The sequence below is a fragment of the Mustela putorius genome, unplaced genomic scaffold (genome assembly GCF_011764305.1).
Source record: "Mustela putorius furo isolate JIRA1106 unplaced genomic scaffold, ASM1176430v1.1 tig00000129_pilon_pilon_pilon, whole genome shotgun sequence".
Classification (NCBI taxonomy): Eukaryota; Metazoa; Chordata; class Mammalia; order Carnivora; family Mustelidae; genus Mustela; species Mustela putorius.
This window is the reverse complement of record NW_025421290.1, coordinates 10523589-10546098: the sequence shown is the minus strand read 5'-3', so window position 1 is coordinate 10546098 and position 22510 is coordinate 10523589. Positions and strand designations below refer to the sequence as shown.

The following is a 22510-nucleotide window of genomic DNA, read 5'->3' as shown; positions in this document are numbered from 1 at the left end:
TTACTTTTGTAACCCCCATCCTCCGCCTCCCCACATGTTCATCTACTTTGTCAGCAGGAAAGAAGTGAAAACCAGGCTGGGAAAAGGCACCTGAGAAAACAAACACACCAACAACACAGGAGAAATAATTGTTTCAACATGAACTAAGCATTTCCATAATCATGCTATGAAGACTTCAAACAAGTTGCATGAATGAACAATACAGACATTCCTAGATGGACAATATTTTGAAAATGGTTTGCTCGCGCTAGCTCTTTGTTAGGGTACAAATTAGCTGGAAATAAGTGCTGTTAACTTAAGGGATCAAATCTTGATAATTTCCATCTTCCACAATTATTCAGACATCTCTACTAAGGAGGACTTTGTAAGTGTGCCAAATAGCTCACTTTACAAAGTTTCCGAAGTCAAAGCTTTACAGACTCAAATTTGTAAATACCCTATTACGTAATATTCCTATGAAGCAATTGTCATCTCGGCTTTCCCTGTACAGATGTTAGAGAATCCGTGAATATGTTTCAGTCTATGAACGACAAGAAGAGCCACAGAACCACTGCACTTTGATCAGAAAGTTGCAGGAGGAAATGTTCTTGCTTTTGCTACTTCTACTGTAGGAATAAACTCCAAATACAAGATGCGTTGTGTCAAAACCTATGGAGAAATACACTCTCTCTGTTGGGACTCCACACTTCTCACTAAATAGGTGTACAATTTCGAAAGAATTGAAAGTAACTGAAGTTACTTTTACCTCCTCAAGGAGAAGGACGACTCCAAACAGGAACAGCCAGTTCTTGGGAGAAAGCAGCTTTCAAGCACTGTGATGTGAGAGCACCGTGATGATGCTCTGGGGAGCACCGAGGGGACACAGGCTACCTGGGAGCTGACACTGGGAGACCAAGAGGGAAAGAGCAGGGCGGGGCCGGGGCTGGCTGCTCCTCCCTTGTCAGGAGCACCTGAGCACCCAGCAGCCTCCCACAGCAGCTGTCTGCAGCAAAGGAGGCATCGCAGGCTGCCCTCCAGAGCCAGGCATCTTGGAGCCTCTGGAAACCCCACAGTGGCTCCGCACTCAGTGGGCCGTGAGTCTGCTTGTCCCTCTGCCCCTCCCCCCTCCCCCCTGCCCTGCTCTTGTTCTCTCTCCCTCTTGCTCTCTCAAATAGATGAATAAAATCATAAAAAAAAAGACTGAAATGCTTGGAATCAAGTCATGTTTTTAGGAGAATGATCTAAGCACTACTCTTAAAGGTTTCTGAACTCTTCTGCCAAGATGAATCTGTTTAACTCCCTAAATAAAGCAAATAAAGCATATTAGCAATTTAAACTCAGAACAGTTTAAGATCTTAAATCCAAACCATCAGGCTCAAATTCAATCACAATCTTGTTTAGGCAACCAAAGGCAAAGAGAGCACACCAGTCTCCGCAGCAGCTTTCGGTCAGCTCTCCAGCTGAAGACCCTGCAAAGGGGGAGTGTGCACAAGACCACCCCTCCTACACACGTGCCTCAGCTTCAGTCTCACACCCAAGCTGGAGACCTCCATAGCAGCATTCTGGGGTGACAAGGAACCAGGGTCAGGATGCCCCAGTGGGAACCTGGAAAAAAGTTTGCTGTCCTGGCCACAGACCAATGGCCCACTAAGCTCGCGGCAGCTTAGATGTCTATTCTTTTCCTCCCCTTGAATCCAGATGCCAAGCAAGGACTGGTCACGGCTCCAAAAGCTTTTTCTAGTACTTACTCCAGTGACTGAAGAGAAATTTCTCCAATTGCTCGTTGAGTCATCTTACTATGCACACCCAGCAGCCTCTCCCAAGGAAAGAAAAGTTACTGCGGGATTTTTATGTCAATGAGAAGCCATAAACTCCTTTATCCAAGAGGTGATTACTAATCCCATCCTAGACGCCTCACTGTACACTGGATGCCCATCCCCCCCATTCCCCCAGCCCCCAGAGCAGTAAGTCAATGAAAACCAGTTTCTACTGAGTGGGTGAACTTCACTTTGTTATGCGGACGCCTAGTCAAACCCACCCAGCCACAGTAGGACCAGCCCTGCATACTCGGTCACCCCCTTCCAGAAGGCAAGAAGAGTGGAGCGGCTTTCCAAGGGGGAGTGGGGGGGAGACAAATACTAACCTCATACCAGTGGGTTCTTCATGGGATCCTCCCAGGGAGAAGCTGCCCAAGGCAAACTGCCAAGGCCTCCCTGTAAAGAAATGATCTCAGAATGCTACACAGGAGAAGAGGAGGGAGAAGAGGGAGGGAAGGTGAAGGAAAAGACAAGAACCAGAAAGACACACATTCGACGCCAGACTCCGATGGCAGGTGGTCCCGTATGAACTCCATGCTTTATACACCAATTAAAAACACTTGGCACTCAATAAATTACATCAGGCACTGTCACAATCACCAAAGTCAGTGGGCTGAAGCAGGCAATTATTTTTATTATTTGAACGAGAGGCATTCCAGGAACAGAGCAGCCCTGGGGGAGTGATTGATCACACAGGTCCTCTCTAGTTAAGTCCAATGCTTCGAGAGAAACCACCAGTTTAAAAGGTGAAAAATATAATTTGGCAGTTAGCAGGGTTTGCTTCTAAATTATATGCTCTCCTAGCAAACGTGTTTATTTTTTGTTGCCACGCTATCTAAATCCAAGGCCTCTGGGCAAGACCCTCAACAGTCCACCACACCCCTGGGAGATACCGAAAAACCCAAATACGCAGAACCTAGGTGCACCACTGAAACCCTTGGCCAACACAAATGCCTTCCCTGTAACCTGCCCTTACAGAGAGCCAAGATACCTGGAACGCAATTTTTTCTTTATGGGCTAAAATATTTGCAAAGGATTTTCAGAGGATTCCCCCTGGGTCCCAGTTTTTTTTTTTTAACCTCGTAAACTAACAGTGTTATTCAATGATTACTAATGTTCAAAAAGATCAAAGTCAAGCCTAACCCATCAAACAGAGTCAAGCAGACTCCATATATTCTGTTTGGAAAAGTGGAATGGTGAATGTTTTTTTTAGTCCTCTGCAGAGATTTCTGCTTAACCTACAAGTTAACCTAAAACCTCCAAGGTCCATGAGTATACCATTCCTGAAGCATTACGCTTAACGGAGATCTTTAAGGTAGAAAGCTGAGGTTAAACACTGGGCTAAACGTTCTTAGCAGAAAATGCAGTATTTTGTTAGTCTTTTTTTACTTCATTACCTCTGGTCCAGAACAGACATGAGTTCCAGCTTTCAAAATACAATCTATCAGAAAGTAAAGACCGTTTTCAATTTAACAATAGTCACCATGTGTAGCTAATACATTGATTACACAAAGCCTAAAACGTCAGCTCTTGGAGAAATCTCACTTTAGACAGATCTTCAGTAATGAACTGACTCATCAACCACCAACATTCCACCAAGATCTCTGGGCTACCATCCCTGAACATTTCTTATATCGACAAAAATACTTTCAAGTTTAGGGTCTTTTTTTTTTTTTTTTTTTTTGATTGAGAGCAGGAGCCCATAATATGCCAGAAAGAAAATCTCCAAGGCAAAAATCATCAGCCAAATACTGTAAGACAGTCTTATTGTAATCCAATCAAAATTAAGTGAACAAATTCATTAAGCTACTTTGCAAAACCACAATTCACAAATCATATGGACTGCAGCTTACTCCCAAGGATTTGTGCACATAGGGAGAAACAGACCATTTCCCTCCTAGGTATTGGCAAGTCACAGGTGCACACGTGCTCCCAGAATCATAGCCAGGTATACTTTATACTTAGAATATAGCTTTGGGGTCGCAGAGACCCCACAAAGAACAAGAAGCTTAATTCAGAATAATTTGCCACCATAGTGCACTCTACCATGTATGCGACTTTTTTTTAATATTGCCACACACCCTTTTTGTTATGAATCCCATGAATAACCTGAGTTTTAGACATCTCATGATCACCGGCCATATAAGACCTCAGGTGGGAACGGAGAAGGAAAAATCCTCGTGTGAGGATTCTACAAACTGAATCGCGCAGAGTGGGAACCTGACGAGGTGGGGCAGGGGGAGGCAGAAGAAAAGCCAGCCAGAGAAGAGGGAGGGCTTCTATTCCTCTGGGATACACCGCCCTCCCCAATGAAAAGAAACCGTTGAGTGTTATGATCTCTGGTTCCTCAGGAAAATTATTTTCTAAAAACGAAAAGGAATTAAAAACAAAAAACAACTCCAGTTGGCTTCCAGAGTACCCCAGCTGCCTCCCTTCAAATATTTAACAAGCTGTACTCAAAGTGGTGTGATTGAGGGAAAAAGTCAACAAACAGGCAAGTGTGTTTGTAAGGACACGGGAAAAGAACACTTTGAAATTAGCTAAACAGCAGAGGTCCCATATACAAGCATAAAACTCTCAAAAAAAAAAAAAAGAAAAGAAAGAAAGAAAGAAAAGAAAAATCAAAGGCAAGGAGCTGGCAAGTTAAAGGTGCAGGCAGAAAAGCGCGACAAACCTCCAGCATATGAACACGAAAGCCGGTGGGAAAGTATCAGAAAAAGAGAGTAGAAAGAATATTTATCTGCAACTTTTAGAGTGGGAGGATAAGAAACCAGAGCAACTAATCTGGAGTAAAAATAAAGATTTATCACTGTCAAAATATGCTTGGAATTGTTGATTTTTCTAGGGAGAGGCTTTCTAGGGAGATTTTTAATACTACATATGAAGATCATTTAGAGCTGAAAGCTGAAATTACTGTCAGCTCCAGACCACCTCCCGATACTCTTCCACATTAACCCCTTATCCCTTTTTAAGTTTAGAGGAAAGTTCTAAGTTCACCACCCTCTCCTCTCAGGGCTCACCCAGTCCCTTTTCAGCGAGTTCCCAACATATTTATGTTTGTAAGGACATATTTATGTGCCTGGGAACTTTGCAATTTACCTTGGGGAGCTGCAAACAGGAGAATATTTTTTTGGAAAGCAATTAAAGAAATAGAAATAAGCCAAGTACCTATTTTGAAGTGAATAATTCATTCTTTAAAAACCTAGTTGGGAGCAAAGAAAAGGGGGAAGAGGCCATTCATAATGGAATGCTCACATTTCCAGGCCAGTCCCATCCCCCAAGTACTAGCTACTCCATGAGGTGCTGAAGTGTTGGGAAAGAGTGCAGGCAAGGCCATGGGAACTCCTTCAGAAAGCACTGAGAGATCCCTAGAAATAACTGCTCCCACTGGGGGGAAAGAGGAGGAGTCAGGGAGGGTATCCTGCTGGAGGTGACACCTGAGCTAAATCCTAGCAGGTGAGCAGGACAGAGCAGACAGATGGAATGGTGGTGCAAAAGCACAGGTGAAAAAGAAAGGCAGAACAAAGTTCAGGGGGAAAAGCCGGAAGGTAAGCCTCAAGGGCAAGGAAGCAAGTAAGGGCTTGACTGGGCAACAAGTGGAGAATTTAGTGTCCTTCAAAGTGTCCTTTTCTCTAAGCTCCTAAGAAATTTATTTGCAGAAGTCATGCCCTTGGCATATCTAGAAGTCTTTGAGAGAACTTTTAAAGATCTCAAACAGTGAATAACACTGTATTTCTTCTCTTCCCTCAGATTTCCTTGGAACAGAGGCCTTAGAAATCCCATAGCAATTTCTCATTCTGCAACAACGCCCCCCGCCTTCAAAAAAAATTACACAGAATTTGTGTTAGATAACCTATTCATGAATAACTGGTCTGATCAAGAAAAAAATAGAGTTGGTTTACTTTAAATGTTTTCCCAGCATTCATCAAATTCCCTTAAAATCAAAGTGAGTAGCTAATCCTTTACAGAGCAGTACATACACCAATGGAGTACATAAAATATTTTGGTATGTGGACAATGACTAGATGTGACTGTACAAAATATTAGCATATGGAAGATTTTTCTCCTTCTTCCAAAATTTTCATTAATACTCTTTATATATATTTTTAGCACATAGCTCTTGAAGTTAATTCCAGTACCGGGATATAAATGGTCTGCCTTAACAAAATCTGCATTTATAAATTCATCAGTGGAGGAAAGCTAAATGATCAGTATATTAGTGACTAGATGCTAACATCTAAGTTACGAGAATGTATGACACAGAACTTAAAACTGCTAAAAAAACAAAAAAAAACCTGCTTTAACCCTAGAAGAAATTGGGGTGAAATAATTACCCAGGCAAAATCAAAGAATATGTGATTCATGTTAACTAACAGGGTGAGTATTCAAGTGGTTTAAAAAAAAACAAAACAATTAGATCAGAGAAGGATTCACTTCCATTGAACATCAGGGGCCGTGCAGAGCCCTTCTCCAGAGGGAGTATATCTCCATTGTCTGAATTTGATCTGAATGGAAGTAACAGGAAAAACAAGGGCAGGCATCCTCTGACCCTTTCCCTAGCCGAAGGAAGAGGAGCAGAAAGGGAAGAGTGGCCAAGCAAAGCTGTCAAGCAGGGAGGGGGGCTGGCTCCCTGCAGGGCTGTTGCCTAAGCCATTGTCCATTCCTTCCCCACTGGTCCAGCCAGAATTCGCCAGGATTTCCATATAATTACAACTTCAGAACTTAATGCAAACAGCAGTGACACCCTTAATGCAACCCTTCAGGTGGTTATCAAAAGCTATTACCAAAAAAATAAATAAATAAACTTACTACACTCATGACCACGTGAGTTACAGGCTTTGAGAAGAAGAAGAAGAGACACAGGCTTTTAAGAATCCGAGATCTGGATTCCAATTCCTGAGCCTGAATATCCTTTCCTGGCTGTACAGGCTCCTGGGAATCACTGGACCTCTAGCCATGTCTACTCCCCCATTTCTTGGATGGAGAGGACATCCTATCCTTGGAGTCCTGCTGAAATGGAGCATAGGGCAGGGGCTTGGGCCCCCCTGCAAGCCTCCCATACCGTGCAAGGGACCCCAAGCTCTTGCTGCCTCCTGAGGTCTGTAAACTGTGAGAAAGAGCTGGGGGAAAAGCCCCCCCCCCCGCGCTGTGCCCTCCCTATTACCTCCCCAAGGAGTAGCAACTCGACACAGCTGCTCCTGAAGCATGGTTTAAGAATAGAACCAGGTTCTTCTCTTCCAGGATTTGGGGGGGGCGGGTCCCCTCAGAGCTAAAGAAACCTATGGACTTAACACTATGGCTCAACTGTACTTGGCACGATTGAGGAGCAGCTTTATTTCTTATACAACACGAAGTCTGTATGCTTCATTCTTGGGGACAGGAGTTCCAACTAAGAGCCCCCTGGGTGGGGGAGGCAGTGGGAAGGAGGGCGCACAAATGAGTAAGGTGATGAAGGTCTGCCTCTTTGCGCTCCCATCCAGGAAAAAAGTAGAGTTGTATTAGTTTTCCATATTTAAGACAGCAGAACATGGGAACACCACCATAAGACAATGAACTCGACTGAAGGGCGTTCTAGCGTGCGGACGCCTCGAGTTTCACCCTTGCACGGTTCATTACATTATCAGAGCCTCCTGATTGAATTACTTTCCTGCAGCGCTTCCAAGTGTCTGCTTCCCCCCCCATATAATATCTAATATCGCTCATCAAGATGTTATATTTGTCCTTTTGTATTTTACCACCCGATATCTTAGAATGCCCGTTAGCTAAGAACATTGTTTTCAGAAACCCTGGGTCATCTGCGCCTTGCCGTACATCTGTGACTGAAAAGGCTTAAATGCCCTCACAGGAAGGTTGGAATAGTACAGCATAAAGCTACGCCAACTTCCAGAAGGTTCTAAGCCAACAATTTCATCAAAGCCTTGAAGTTGGCATCTGGTCTAAGTTAACACTTAGAATAGCAAATAAAAGGCACTTTTCCTGACTGCTGCTGGCTGGTGCTTCTCAGATGAGCTGAGCTCATGCCCCTGCAGGAGCGCGCTGTGTTAAGCATCCTTAGTGAGCAGACAGAGGGAAGCTGGGTGGGCCTTTTCCCTTCATCGATACTAACAGGAAGATGGGCAGACAGGGAAGGAAACATCAGCATGCAGGGACATTAGTTTCTAACCAAAGACAGACCTTTACTTGAGAGGACAAGGGCTGGAAGCCCCCTTTCCAAGCTATAAACAAAATATGAATGCTAGCCTACATGAGCACCCAACAGCAGCAAGAACAAAAAGCCTTCAGGAGTGCTTTGCCACAATTAAGGGGATTAAAGAGCTTTTCTCAAGGAACAAGGAATAACTCAGTGCACTGGCTTCAAAACTAGAGAAATGAACTTGGAATTATTTTGGATTAAAAAAGCGGGTCTTTCTTGAACATAACTTTAAAACATTCAGGTAAATAAGAAGCCAGACAGAAGGATTCATGCAGTTATTTCTTGGAGATCGCATAGTTCCATTTTTTGGAAAATACACTAGGAATATAAACACAAGTGGGCAAAGCACATATGTAGCAATCTCCCCCCAAAAAAGGTTCATTTAAGTGGTAAACATTAAAAAAAAAAAAAAACCATTTAACCTTACTGGTGACCTCATTAAACGAGTAAGATTTTGTGTCACTGTGTTTAATGAGAATATGCAGTACGGAAAGGGTTTGGTTATAAAATAAACAGAAAAGGTGCAAAGCTGCACACACACACACACACACACACACACACACACGACAGGCTTTATGAACAAAGGCGTTGGAGTTAGAAAGGCCTGGGTTTGAAGCAAAGCTTTGTTACATGATAGCCCAGAGACCCCAGACAAGTTTCTCCACCTGTACCCATGGTTCAAGTTCCTCATCTACAAAATGGTAAGTGATGGTACCTGAGCGTCTTGGTCAGAACTCAAATGCATGAGCTGCACTTTGCACAGGAGCTGCCTAGGGGCAAGCACTTATCCCAGGGCACTGAGACATCACCATCACGACCAATGCCTGGGCCCTCTGTGCACCTCTGTGCACCAAAGAAAGAACCCGCCATTAAGAAGCAACGGCGTAGCTGGGATGTCCTCATCCGTGCAGGAAGAAAAGAGAAAGCTCAGGTCCCAATGATCCCTCTTTAAGGATGATTCTACACTGTGGTTCTGACAGGAGATTGCCACTTCGAGTTAGAAGGAGCAGAGTGCCCCAAAGGTGAGGCAGAAGTTGAAATGGGAGCAATGGAAAAGCAAGGCGGGTAAAGAGGACAGAAATCAGACACCCTGCACCTCCTGCAAGAATGAAAACTGCTCTGCTCCGCTCTCCCGGCAACAGGATCCACACACCACCAGAAGGGCTGTTCCATGGGCAACACTGCTCCCACCTGTGCCCACACCTCTGCCACAGGCACAGCTCGGCCAGAGACAGCCAGGACCCCGGTGATTTGCTGGAAGGCTAGCACACTCAGCTTACTCAGGGACAGTGAAAGGGGGCCACGGGCTGCAGATCCTCTCCAGCCAGCGGACAATGCACAAGGGATGCCATCTCTTGGAGTCAGGGAAAGCGAGGGTCCAGAGGACAGTAGGCTAAGTGGCTTAAGGTTCTTAGATCTGCTCTGATGGATGGGGCCCAACCCCCAAACATTCCTGGCTTCTGCACAAGTTTCCCGAACACACTAGGAAGTGAGTGAATGAGCACTTGATCCCACGACCACCATTTCTCACTGCTAGACCCAGTGTGAGCCACAGTCCCTTGGAGACAAGGAGGGGGAAATCATCTACAAGAGAAAATGCAGATCTGGCTGGAGATCTGATCTGTCCTGAGAATTACCTAAGGCAACTGCTCAGAAGCCTGCAGTGGTGCCTGCCCCTCTCTCTGGAATACCTCCCTGAAGGCCAAGGCTTACCATGCTCGGAGGCATGAATCTTCACCAGGCCCGAGGCACGCTTGCCCCGGTGTCTCTTAAGAGACACTGACCCCTCCAGCCCTCTAATTTCCAAAACCACCAGATGTCTCTCAGCTCCTCAGCTTCTAAATGTGTCTTACACACACCATTCTTCTCCCCCTGTGACCCTCGGCTAATTCCTACTCACTCTCCTCATCTCAACCTAAATGAAATCCTTCCCTCCTAGCAGAACCAAGGTTTCCCCCCTTCAGCTCCATGAAGGCAGGGACCACTCGGTTATTACCTGCTTATCCCCAGCACGAGTAGCTGCCGACTAGCTGACAGTTCTCCAACTTCCTCTCCTTCCCCAAGCCCTTGGGTCTCCAGCCAAACATCCCAGGCCTTTACTACTCCTGGCCTATAAAAACCCCAGCTCACCCCATAAAACTCCGCTGAGGCCCGTTCCTCCAGGATATCTTTCCCAAGCTTTCAGGAATATACTTGCCTCTGACCTTCACCCTGGCAGAAAGAAACAAGCTTCAGAGCACTACAGACCTACCTTCAAATCAGGCCCTGCCACCGATGAGGTGAGTTACCTGAACTGGAGCCTTGCTTTCCAAATAATAAAATCCAATTCCTGGGACCGATCAAGCAGAACACCTAACAGAATCTGGCCTCCAGTTCACCTGAAGGAACAGCTGCCTCCACCCAGCTCTCCTCTGCACCGGTATGGTCGGTTGCTAAGTTATTCACCTTGACCTCGGGTTGTCAGCCCCTGGAGGGCATCTCCTTATGTGGGTTCCTAACTGTGCAATCAGCAGCAGCATCAAAACAGCAACAACAGCCATCAGCTCACCCCTCCTACGTGGTTAGTGTTTAGTGGATCTGTCTGTAAGTGCTTAACTTCTAGTATGTATACTCGCTCCCTTTTTGAATTAAGTATCTATTCACACAGAAGACACATGTGGTAAAATACACCTATCTCTGTATCTGGTAGCCCAAAAGTCTTTGTGAGGCACTGAGTTTTAAAAAGCGACCAAATTACAGTAGTTCATACAAAACAGATCATGTAGAAGTCTAAATTTCTTTTACATTCAGTTTATAAATTCTGATTGCAAAATTCTGACTTTTACCTGTTTCAGTCCCTCTGATTAAAAATGGCAAATGTTAAAATCCCCTAAACAGAATTGAGGGATATTGAGGAAGTTACATTCACTGTATTACAGGAATCTTTTTCTTTTTCCACCAACATGCTCCAACTGGAGGTGGTAACTGGTGGCTTCTGCGTGTGTGCTGGTGTGAGCCATGCGGTTGGCTGACGCCACGGGCCCAGCCCTGACCATGCCACCCCAGGGCAATCTCGCGTCTCCCCTCCCCTCTTACCCATCATATAACCGGTCTCCATGGCGTGAATGAGATACATAAGGTCCTTCAGGAACAGGGGTCTTCCTTCTCACCACTGACAGCCACAGACACATGAGACTGATAGAAATGAGCTTTCCATCCTGTCATTTCACCACCCAGCTGCAGTGTGCACACGTTCTTCCGGCCCATCCATCGCCCTGTGCCTGCAAGATCCTGGTAGAGATGACCTCCCCTACTCAAATCTCTGTGGGCTCTACTGCTTCATGTCAGGTGGCCTTGAAAAGCCTGAAAATCTGTGTCATGCATTAGCTCCCTGAGTTAAAGCTACTTAAGTTCAAGCATTCCAGAAGCATGGTTCTTGGCTAAGCTGGGCCATTCTTCACCTCCTGTGCTTTCAGCGTATTTCAGGAGAGAATATTGATTACGGAGATTAACGAAGGCAAAGAGACTCGGAGATGATGCACACGTGATCGAGTTATTCCACAAATGCGTCTGTTAGCTAAGATTTTCAGACCATACGGTACTTAATGTCTGGAATAACTCATCTAAAAGGCTGAAATTGTGCTTATTAAAATAATCAATAACCCGAAGGAAACAAAAAACAACTCAACAAAAGCTCAGTGAATTTTTCCAGATCAGTCTGTCAGGTCTGACAGCAGAACCCCATGCAGGGAACAGCAGTGTCTGAATTGTCCGTCGCCGAGTTAACAAACCACCTCAGTGTGGAGTGGCTAAAAACCACCACCCACGGTTCCCTCACCTGGGCAAAGCTGGGTGGAAATGGCTCATCTCTGCTCCATGTGGGGTGGACGGGGCAGCCTGATGGGCTGAAGGATTTACCAAAGCTTCACTCCCAGGTCCGCTGCCTCAGCCGGGGGTCTGGATTGGCTGGAGGCTGCCTTCTCAGGGGGTATTACAGACTGAATTGGTATGTTGACGTCCTACCCTCCAGTGACTGTTTTTGGAGAGAGGGTCTTTAAAGAGGTAATTAGGGTGAAATCAGGTCAAATGGTTGGGCTTTCATCCAATATGCCTGGTGTCCTTAACAGAACAGGGAAAGGCCACCGGGGTGGGCACCCAGAGACAAAGGCCATCTGAGGACCCAAGGAGAGACAGCCATCTACAAGCCAAGCAGGGAGGACTCAGGAGAAATCCAACCTGCCAACACCTTGATCTTGGACATCCAGCCACCAGAACTGTGAGAAAATAAAGTTCTGTTGTTGAAGATGCCACATTTTGTGATGGCAGCTCTAGCAAACTAATACAGAGGACAAAGGTGGAAGCTACAACTCCCTTTAAGGCAACATTCAAAAGTCACAAAGTGTCACTTCCCTCACATGGACTGCTCACAGCAAATCACAAAACCAGCCCAGATTTGAGGGGTGGGGATTCACCTCCTGATGGGAGGTCCAGCACGCACATCCTCTTTCTCTCTCTATCACACACACACACAAACACACACAGGGAACTACTATGGATCCTATTTGTAGACATCAGGGAAGGAACACAGGATTAAGCCAAAACCCTGACTTCCTCTTCCCTGATCACTACAAGACCATCCAGGAAAGTTGGGTCATGTTTGCCTCAACAACACGGCCATTCAGTACAATTCCCCCACTGGACAGTTTCAAGCACCAAACCAACAAATGTTTATTAAATGGAACAGCTCAGGTGTGTAAAAAACTATATTGAGAAGCATAAAGTGCTGACAAATAGTATGGCTATATGTACAATAACTTTCCTGTATACCATATACATAGCAGCTGAGCAAAAGTAGAGATTTCATTCTGAATTCTCTCCACGAGCATGTAATAACAAAAGCAGCCAAACCACAGTGAACTCTAATGTACCCTAATGCATACTGTAATGCATAAAGCTGTCTGTGTCATCTTCGGTGATCTGGCGTGAGGCACACTCCTCTGCGTCTATGGTCACTGTGCAGAAAGGGCTTTTCCGCAAGGTAACCAGCCAATCAATCAAGCACTCCAGAAATCCCCACTGTTCTCCCATCACAAGTTCTGACTGTCCACAGAGTGTTCTATGACCATGTGGCACGACGAAGCACAAGAATCCCAGCTAGGGATGGGAATGGAGGAGGTGCCTCTGGGGTTCCTCAGGGGCCCCCGGTAGCAGTACACAGCAGTTTCACACCAACAGCCTCAAAGCCAGACACACAGCCGCCTGCTCTGGCCAGATTCCGCTAAGCCAGTACCAATTAGAATGGAAGTACCAAGCTTGCAATAATGATTCCTATCCTCAAAAAAGAGCCTGCATGAGCACAAAAGCAGGGAACGCGCAGAGTTAAATGTTTTGAGAGTGAGAGGCATTATGTGGACGGCTGGAAATAAAACCTCAGTCAAGAATGACTTGCCACAGTCTTCAACCTGACACTGAAAATGGCCCACTGCATATGTATTAGGTTTGTCGTCCAAGAGGCTTGTATCGCGTGGTCTCTCCAGCCATCATTAACAGGCGCTAATGACCGCAGCCTTTCAATGCGACCAAGGCACACTGCAATGCAGCTCAGCTCGGAGCAGCTGGTGGGATCCAAGCAGATGGCCTGCTTCCCTTCAAGGCAGGACTTTCTGCAGGTGACAAAATGATATTAGGTGACTGACAAAAAGAAAAACAAATAAAAGTGGAAACTGGCATATCTGATGTCCGAGTTTAGCAGTGCAGGGAGCCTTGAACTTGGGCCCTGAAGGGGGGTGGGGGTGTGTGGACTGCTGACACAACCCACAGCTGTGCTACAGAATGGGAGAGCTGCTTCCAGATCCCAAACCATGCCAGGAGCCCCAGGGCTGCTTGGTGCCGTGTGGGGCATGGGAATGTGCCGCACAAATCCATCCCTGCCCCGTCCCTGGCGAGTGCCTACTGCACGCCTGTAAAGGGGTGCCCAGCACTCCAAGGGAGGCCAAGACAAGGTCCCTGCCCTCCGGCAGCCAGCTGCAAGGGGAAACCAGACGACCTCGGCGAACTCTAGTGGAACGCAGTCGCCACTCTGTGCACACGGCGAGAGCACAGTGGACTGGACCACGTTCCTCTCTAGAGGTGTTAAATATAAGCCCCTATATTTGTTTACACTTCTGTTTTCCCTTTGGTTATTTGCTTACATACTCTGCCTCCTTCACTAGAATAATAATTGGAATGCTTTGGCTTTAAGAGTGGAACTCACTCAGCGGGGCTTAAAGCAAAAAAAGGGGGGGGGGAATAAAAATTGAAAAAGTGGGCACTCTCAGAGGACACAAGATTATTTTCTCAGAAAAGCCTTTCCTGATTATTTAGCCTACCAGGGCCTCCCCCTGCCTCATCCCTAGCTCCTTACCCTGTAAGTCCCCCACCCCTACCTACTTAGGTACTTTCTTCCCGTTCATCCTGCTTTCTTTTCTTCCTAGCACCTGTTTTACCCAGCTATTTGCCCGCCTGTGTACACAGTGCCCCACTCCTGCTAAAAGGTAATACCCCCCCCCTGCCCTGGCGGGGTGTTGTCTGTCTCATGGGCTTCCCTGAACAGCACTGGTCCCCAGCCAGTACTTTTGATACTGCATGAATGGCCAGACACGCCGAGCTCCGGACAGAGGACGGGAACCAGAATCTGGAACTAAGTAGCTGCTCACTGGCTCACACTCTGTTCCCTCCTTGTCTGTTTCATGGAGGCTCTGACCTCTGCTATTCCCTCCACCTCCTTCTCCTCCTAGGTTGTAGCTACCTTCATAGAAGTGCTTTCTCCACTTCCCTTTCAGAGCTGAAAACCTTGCTATGGTGGCCCCCAAGATAAAGTCCAGAATCTTTCCAGTGATTTCTAAGTACTTTATGACCTGCCCCCATCCTCACTCTCATGTTTTTAACTCAACTGCTCTTCTAGCCATGCAGGCCTTTTCTCTCTGTTCCTCAGAGGAGCAGGTACACTGGCCTCTGGGTCTTGGAGCACAGTGTGGCCTCTGTCTAAGAGCACTCTGTCCCCCTCACCTCCTCCTGGCTGGCCTCTTCCCATCTGGGCATGGTGTTAGGTGACCCTTCGTTCTGTAGATTGCTTTCTGTCTCTCCGACTGGACTGCAGGCTCCAAACTGGCAGGGACTGTCCCAGCCTTATTCTTCACTGCATCCCTTAGTGCCAAGCTCAGCATCCCACACTAGTAGACGCCCAAATATTTGTAGAATCCATCAATGTACTATATATTGGTAATGGCTATTCACTAAGGAGCTGTAACAAGAATCAGATAGCAGTTCACGAGGGAAGGGAATGTGATTGCCCTGTCTGAATTCCCTGTGCCCGGAAGAGTAGACACCCAATAACTATTTGTGGAATGACTACATTCCTGGCTTGCCGGCTCTAACTCCACCCCTTTCCCTCCCACTTGAGAAAACATATCAGAAAGCATAATGACATTATGAAAGGGACGTCTCAGAATCATTTGAAAGATCAACACTTGATTCCTTCTCATAAATTACTGGACCCATAACTCAACACTGATCATTACTTACGAGATGGTTTGAGACAACGGCTGAGAAGAGCTGATTTAAACAAAGCTAAAAAAATATGAAGCACTTTCTGCTCTTATCATTTTATTTTCTAGAAGCTGGAGATAACAGTAAGTTCAGGAAGAACTAATAACTGAATCATTTATACCCTCACTTTGCTTTTTACAAAATAGGTTCTGCATACCCCAGGAGAAATTTTCACTTAAATCAGAACAATGTTCAAATTTCCTTTCCAGTTATTTTTCTCCTATACCAATGAGGTCCACCGAGTTGCTGCTGTCGCCATTCAAAAGCCAAAGAACAGCACCACCTAACTTACTTCGGGAACACTACGCTGCTGATCCCTACAGATACAGAATCATTGCCCCAAAGTAACAATACTGGTCTCCTTCAAGTACAGCAATGGGATGTTTTGGGGTTTTCAGTGTTTTGTGTGTCTGTTTCATCTCTTGGACAAAATGTATGTGGTAAAGTTGCTGGGACCTGCATCAACCCGGTTTTATTTTTGTTTATATAAAGCATCCCCAAATACGGATCCCATGATGAAATAAAACCAAAAAATGGAAAGTCCTAATGAAGGTGTCAGTCTTGATGTGTTCAAGAGGGAAACCAGTAAATCTGAGAAAGTCAGACAAGAAACCACACAGACAGCCACATACTCCAAACAAGGCTAAAGTTAGTAAAGGAAAATATAGCAACCCAAAGCTAGTAACATCATGACCATTAATAGCCTCCAGAATGAGACACTCCATCCACACAAACAGATCTGAGCTCTTCAGATCACCCCACATGCTGAGTGACAGTAAAGATTTTGTTTCCTATATGGAAAAAAAAAAAAAAGGTTCAAAGACCTTTTAGTCTTAAAGGATACCAGTGTTTGAAGTCTTCGGCCCCAAATTAGAGAGGAGGATGAGAAAAGGAGGGGTGCAAAGGCAAGGCGCCAAGGTTAAAATGAAAACAGCATATAGAAATCGGGAGCTGCTTGTTTTAAAAAATAAAGACCATAAACTCTTCAAGGAACTGCCTTCTTTGTATTACCTGATAGCTGCTGCACCATCCAAAGGAAAAAAAACGGCAAGTTCCCCCACCCCACCCCATGCCTGACTTTTTAGCCCTTTGAAGACCTTAATCAGTTTCCACTAAAATACTTCATTTTCAGTCATATTCATAGCCATTCTTTTGTAGAGGTTTTTAGCCCATTTTTGTGCCAAGGATCCCTTTGGCAGTCTGGTAAAGACTACTGAGCCCTTCCCAGAAAAATGGTTTAAATGCATACAATAAAATACAAAGGATTACAAGAGAAAATAATTATGCTTAGTTATCAAGACAGTTTTAAGTGATGATACAATCATATAAGCAGCTCTGTATTAATGCAGTGAGGAGCAAATCAAGCAGCACTTCTCTCTGCTGCCCAGTATCCTAATTGAGTGAAACTGTAAATTTCAATCTGACTGTAGTGAAAACAGAGATGCATTTTCCTCCCCAATCCCAAGTTCAGGGATTTTGTGAATTCTATCTGAAGACCCCAAAAACCTTTGTTGGGAGAGCCAATAAAAATACATTTGGTGAAGCATCAAATTAAAATTAAAGTCTTGCAAAATGTATTACCCATTCCACTGTGAGGTGAGGGGAACTAAGAGTAAGCAATATTTTCCCCAAAAACCATGATGGGCCATTAGTCAGCACAAGAGCTGCATGCCTCAAACTGAATCCAGGAAGGGATTCAGGTGCTCGCTTGGGCAGCACATATACTAAAACAGAAAGGGATTCAGCTCCCCTCATGCAAGTTACCAAAAAACCTGAAGCTTTGAGGAACTCACAGCCCTGCTGGAATCTGCCCTGCAGTGGGAAAACAGTGACCAGGGCAGCGCCGTGATCCAGCTCAGCTATGAACTTAAATCTCCTTCCCGCCGGGAACCTCAGTTGCTTCTTCTTCAGTAAAATAAAAGGGCTAAATGTATACCAGCACCTCTTAGGCCCCTTCCAGTTCCAAAGCCCTACCCATCTTCTCTCTTCCTTATGCTGGCTTTTCCAGCCTATTGAGCTTAACTGCGAAACATTATTGCTTTTTCTTAGGTTTGGAACAGGAAGTTTTACCAAATTTGAATGTCTTCACATATAACCAAATGAGACAAATACGTGCGCACCATTACAACTTTTTTTTACAAGCCTGTTTTGCACATACCTACTTCAAAGGAAGTGATCGCATTGGTCTTTCCCTGTCACCATCCGTCACCTTAAGAGTATTCAAAACCAACACACTAAATGTTAACTGCATTTTCCACAGTTGAACCAAGGAACAGTATTAGAGGGTACAGACAAGGAAGGATCCTTAAAGATGGCCTAACCCAATCATATTTCCTTTATGGCTGAAGAAGCAGAGACAGGGTAAGAGACTAAGCCAAAGTCACAAAGCTAGCTGGCAAGAAAGTGGAGATTGAATCTGGGTCTCCCAACCATACCTTAATGCTCTCCCCACTACAGTGAACGGCCTCTCAAATCCAGACATGCTTCCTCAACCTCAACGTGCCAGCCAGCTTTACAATGAATAGCAAGAAAGACCTGACACTTAGACCAGTCATTTTCTCTACCCTGAATCATGCAATGGGCACAACAAAGGGTTGTGTCATGACACATTCATTGGTTGGAATCCAGAAATAATGAAATTCCACTAATCCAACGAGAAGGTGATGACTCTATTAACACCCTAACTACCTGTCAAGTTCCTTAATATTGTGTAATACGTGAAAAGACACATATTTGCATGTGGATGTGGACATGATACATATATAGCTCTTCACACATACATTTATACACATATATGTGTATGTCTGTACATATACACATATGTGTATATAGTTCCTCAGTCTGCTCCCCAGGATTTCTAACATTTTAATCTGTAATTTAGAAGAGAGGGAAAAAAAGAAGAAATTTAGAAGAGAAATGAAAGGTAGTTGTACAACTACAAAAAAAAAAAAAGTAAAAGCTTTTATCAGTACCAATATTGTCATTTTTAGAGGTCAAGATTAATTTTATCAATAAAACCGACTAGAAATTCTCTTATCAATATTTATGTCTCAAATGATCAGATATGCAAAGGTGATATTGATTCTTTGAGGGTTATGATTGTTTGAAGGGGGCAGGGCACTATCTCAAGTCCTGGGAGTAGGATACAAATAAATAGGGTCTCTTTGAAGTCTACCTATTACTCACTATTTCCCGAGGATTCTTCAGTGTGTGTTATTTCTAAAGAGTCAGAAATCTACCCTCAAAAAAGACTAGAATTCTTCTCAAGTATTCAATAACCTGACAAGTATCTTCTGAGCAGTCTGAGGTCAACTCACATTTCAGTTTCTCTGAGAAACCTGCCTTGACCTCCCAGTTCAAGAAAGCAATACCTACCCAGCGCATTCTGCAAGTTAACCACCTTTGGTGGTGAGCCTGGCAACACCTGAGATTGCCATGTATTATTCATTTGTTTACATGTTTCTTTCTGCTGATGCCCGCCCCTCCACACTAAACTGAGCTCCTTCCTCAGTGCAAGATCCTGAATACCTAAGCAGGGCAGGCACCTATCAGGTGTCTGGCCCCAAATGGTAAATTGCCAACTATGTCATACTTAGTGTCTCCTGGAAAACCATCAGTTGAGCACACAGCACATGCGATGGGCAACACATTGACACAGCCTACTTTGGAATAAGCCTATGATACCAGGACAATCCTGAGTCTAAATCCTTTCCACGGCTCTGGAACGCCCTGCACTTGCAGCTATAAACACAAAACCTCTCCAAGGCCCACTTGAACACTGTTTTTCTGAAAGATCTCCACAATGATTTCCTCAAAAGGACATAATGAAATAAAGTTCTGGAGTACGTTAATCTTTCGCGTCGAGTTCACAAAGTATGTTAAACACACTTGAAAGCCAGACACACAAACAAAACCAAACTCCACAAAATTAGGTTGGGCTGACGTTACATAAGACAAGCTAACCGTGGGCTTTCCCCCTGTCATTCCCCTCTCCTTCCTCTGAACCCTGACATCTGTCTCTTCAGCGCAATTAAGATGCAGGTGGGGAAAACCGCTTATCTGCAAACTTCAAAATAGGTAATGAGATTTCCAATAATCCTCCACTTAATACTCTAGCAACAACGTGAGGAGAACTAGACAACTTCCAGCTGTACTGTGTCTGGAAGCTTCCCTTAAAAACCCTTCTCTTCAACAAAATTATTTTTAAGTCGGCACTTACTTCAACGTATTCAGTTATCAAAACACGTTTTTCAGAGTTCGCCGAGATCCTCCCTACCCGTGGCTCCTCATATCCGGGCTAAGCCTACCTATCAGCACCAAAGACCGTCTGAATACAGGTCTTTCAACAGAGAAGGACAAAAGCGCGGGTTCCCAAGAGTGACACATCCAAAGGAGAAAATAATCCTTTCTTCTCCAAATGCGAAATCCAAGTTGCTCCCACTCCCGAGTTTCCTGCACTTCCCTCCTCCCCATTCTGCTCCCCTTTCACTGCCCACTTTATCCTACTTTAATCCCGCGAAGCCTCTCTCCCGGCTTATTAAGGGTAAACAATAGAAATGTCACAAGGAAACTCAGGAAGTAGATGAAGTCTCTAATTGCTGCCGTTTAACGATTGTAGATAATTACTATCTTCAAAATGTGGTTTTCACAAGCGGAGAGGGAGCCGAGGCTGGCGGGCTCCCCGGCGCCGGGAGAACAGCAGCGAGGCCGCGGCCCGGGACGGTGGGGATGCGGCCCCGCACCCCGGAGCCCCGGCAGGCGCTGCCTTGTCCCTGCCCCCTCCAGGACACTCTCGCCTGGGAGGGCCGAGGGCCGGCCCGCCCGCCCGGGTCACAGACAGTTCACTGCCCCCCGGCTGCAGCTACCCGCGGCGGTCACCATAACAATATGCAAAGAGCTGCCCGCGGACGCCCACCGCGCTGATCCCGCCGCCCGCGGCGGCCGAGCCCGCAGCTCCGCGCTCGGAGTTCCGAGACCCGGGATTACAGGCCACCCGGCAGAGGACCGGGCCCCACCGACCTTTCAGCTTCGTCAACTGGGGGGGGGGGGGTGTGTCTCCCCACACACCGTGAGGTGCCTACGACGGCGGCGCCTCGGCCCCGGCCCCTGCCCCTACGCGCCCTCCCTGACCCAGGGCGCGCGGGGAAGTGGAGCAAGGGTCCGCCCCTCCCTCCCCCCGGGTAAGGACGAGGACTCTGTCCCCGAGAGCAGCGCCCCGCGGGACGCGGGATCGCCACAGTCCCTGCCTCCCCGGGGCCGACCCCACTCCGCCACTTCCTCGGCCGCCGTCCTCCGCGGGGAAAGCGCATCTCGGCGGTCTTTGCAGCACCCCGCGCGCGCGGATGGGGAGCACCGCTCCCCGAGCGCTTGCCGCCCCGGCCCCAGAGACGCCCCCGCCGCCCCGAGAGCCCCGGCGTTCCCCAGGGAGCGCCCGAGCCACCCCGCTGGCCCCGCTCGGGGATGCCGGCTCCCCGCGGCCGCCCAGTCCGGAGCACTCGGCGGCCGCCGTTAAGCCCCCGCGGAGATCTCGGGACTCACCCCAGTACCACCAGCTCCCCGTATTTCACCGGCTCCTTATTGGGGGCGCAGTGCTCCTCCTGGCCAGGGGAAAACATGGAGCCCCGATCGGCCGCCGCCGCCGCCTCCTCCGCCGCGATCCCCGCGGAGTCCGCGCCTCCGCTACAATCCCATCCTGAGAAGGGGGTGAGCGCGCCGGGGAAGGGCACGGCGGCGAAGGGGGCGCGGGGCGGCCAGTCCCGCGGCTGCTCCGTCGTGGCTGTGCGGCTGCCCCGCCGCGCTCCCGGGAGCTCCGCACGCCGCTGCCGCTCCGAGCCGGACTCGGCAACAAATGGGACTGGACAGTAGGGGGACCTGCCCGCGCCGAGCGCCGCCGCCGCCGCCGCCGGAGCCCCGCGGAGGGAAGGAGGGAGGGAGGGAGAAAGCGAGCGCGGGAGGGGCGGGGGCAGCGAGCGGGGGAGGGGCGGGGGCAGGACCACGGAGCCGCCCCTCTCGCGCGCGGGCAGGTGGGAGCCGCCCGGCCAGCCGCCCGAAGCCCCGCAGCCCCCGACCCGCCCGGCGCCCCCTCCCCCTGGCGCGTGGGGCGGCCCGCGCCCCCCTCCCCGCCCCCCTCAGGCCCCGCGGTGGAACAGCCCCCGTGTTATGTAAACATAGAGTAAAAGGGAAAGGAAGTTCTTAAAGGAACAGTTCTATTTTTTTTCCCCCTCTCGCTTCCTTCCCCAAACTTAAAGCACGGGGTTCTCAGCCCTTGCAGTCCAGTTCTCCAGCAGCTGAAGGCTGCGCTGGATCCCGGAAACGCAATAGTCAAGGTTCCCGAGCTTAGCCTAGCAGTCCCGGGTTCCGTTAGATGTAAAAAAAGAACTTCCTCTCTGGTTAGACAGCATTTGCTCTCCCCGTGTTACTGTATAGCGGCATACATCTGGAGGTGCTGCGCTCGTGCACCTGGGTAACTCTTCTTCCAAAACCAAGTCTTTCAAAGCTTGAAGACATTTAGAAATTTGCAGGGGCTTGCTAACTGGTGCTAAATTAGAGGAGTTTTGACTTTTGAAGGCATTTGGGGCATCCCACCACTGCATAGGATGTAGTTACCCGGTTTGTGGTCAGCAAGGTTCTACATGGCTTAAAAAAAAAAAAAAAAGTTGTTGTTGTTGTTGTTTTAATCCATACTCCACCCATTTTTCCCATACCGTCTCTCATTTCCCTAAGAAATTTAAGAGGAAATTACCTGGGCGAACTTTTTAGTGAGTATCAATGTTCCTTTATTACCATAATGTAGTCAACCCACTGTGTTTGCTTACAATGCTCTTCTAAATAGTTACTACTATGGCTTTAAAATGGTTTAGAGGGGGCACCTGGGTGGCTCAGTGGGTTAAAGCCTTTGGCTCAGGTCATGATCCCAGAGTCCTGGGATGGAGCCCCCCCCCCCCCCCCCGCACCC

At 47.1% G+C, this 22510-nt stretch overlaps 1 protein-coding gene across 1 annotated transcript in view; it reads right to left on the bottom strand.

Annotated features, from left to right (window-relative positions):
- Window positions 1-21500, bottom strand: part of PELI2 (pellino E3 ubiquitin protein ligase family member 2) — a 188732-nt gene extending 167232 nt beyond the window's left edge. Inside the window, exon 1 of the mRNA XM_045069790.1 lies at window positions 21094-21500. Within this exon, the coding sequence (XP_044925725.1) occupies window positions 21094-21170 (77 nt within the window). The 5' untranslated portion in view covers window positions 21171-21500. The remainder of the gene's footprint in view (window positions 1-21093) is intronic.
- Window positions 21501-22510: the final 1010 nt, after the last annotated feature.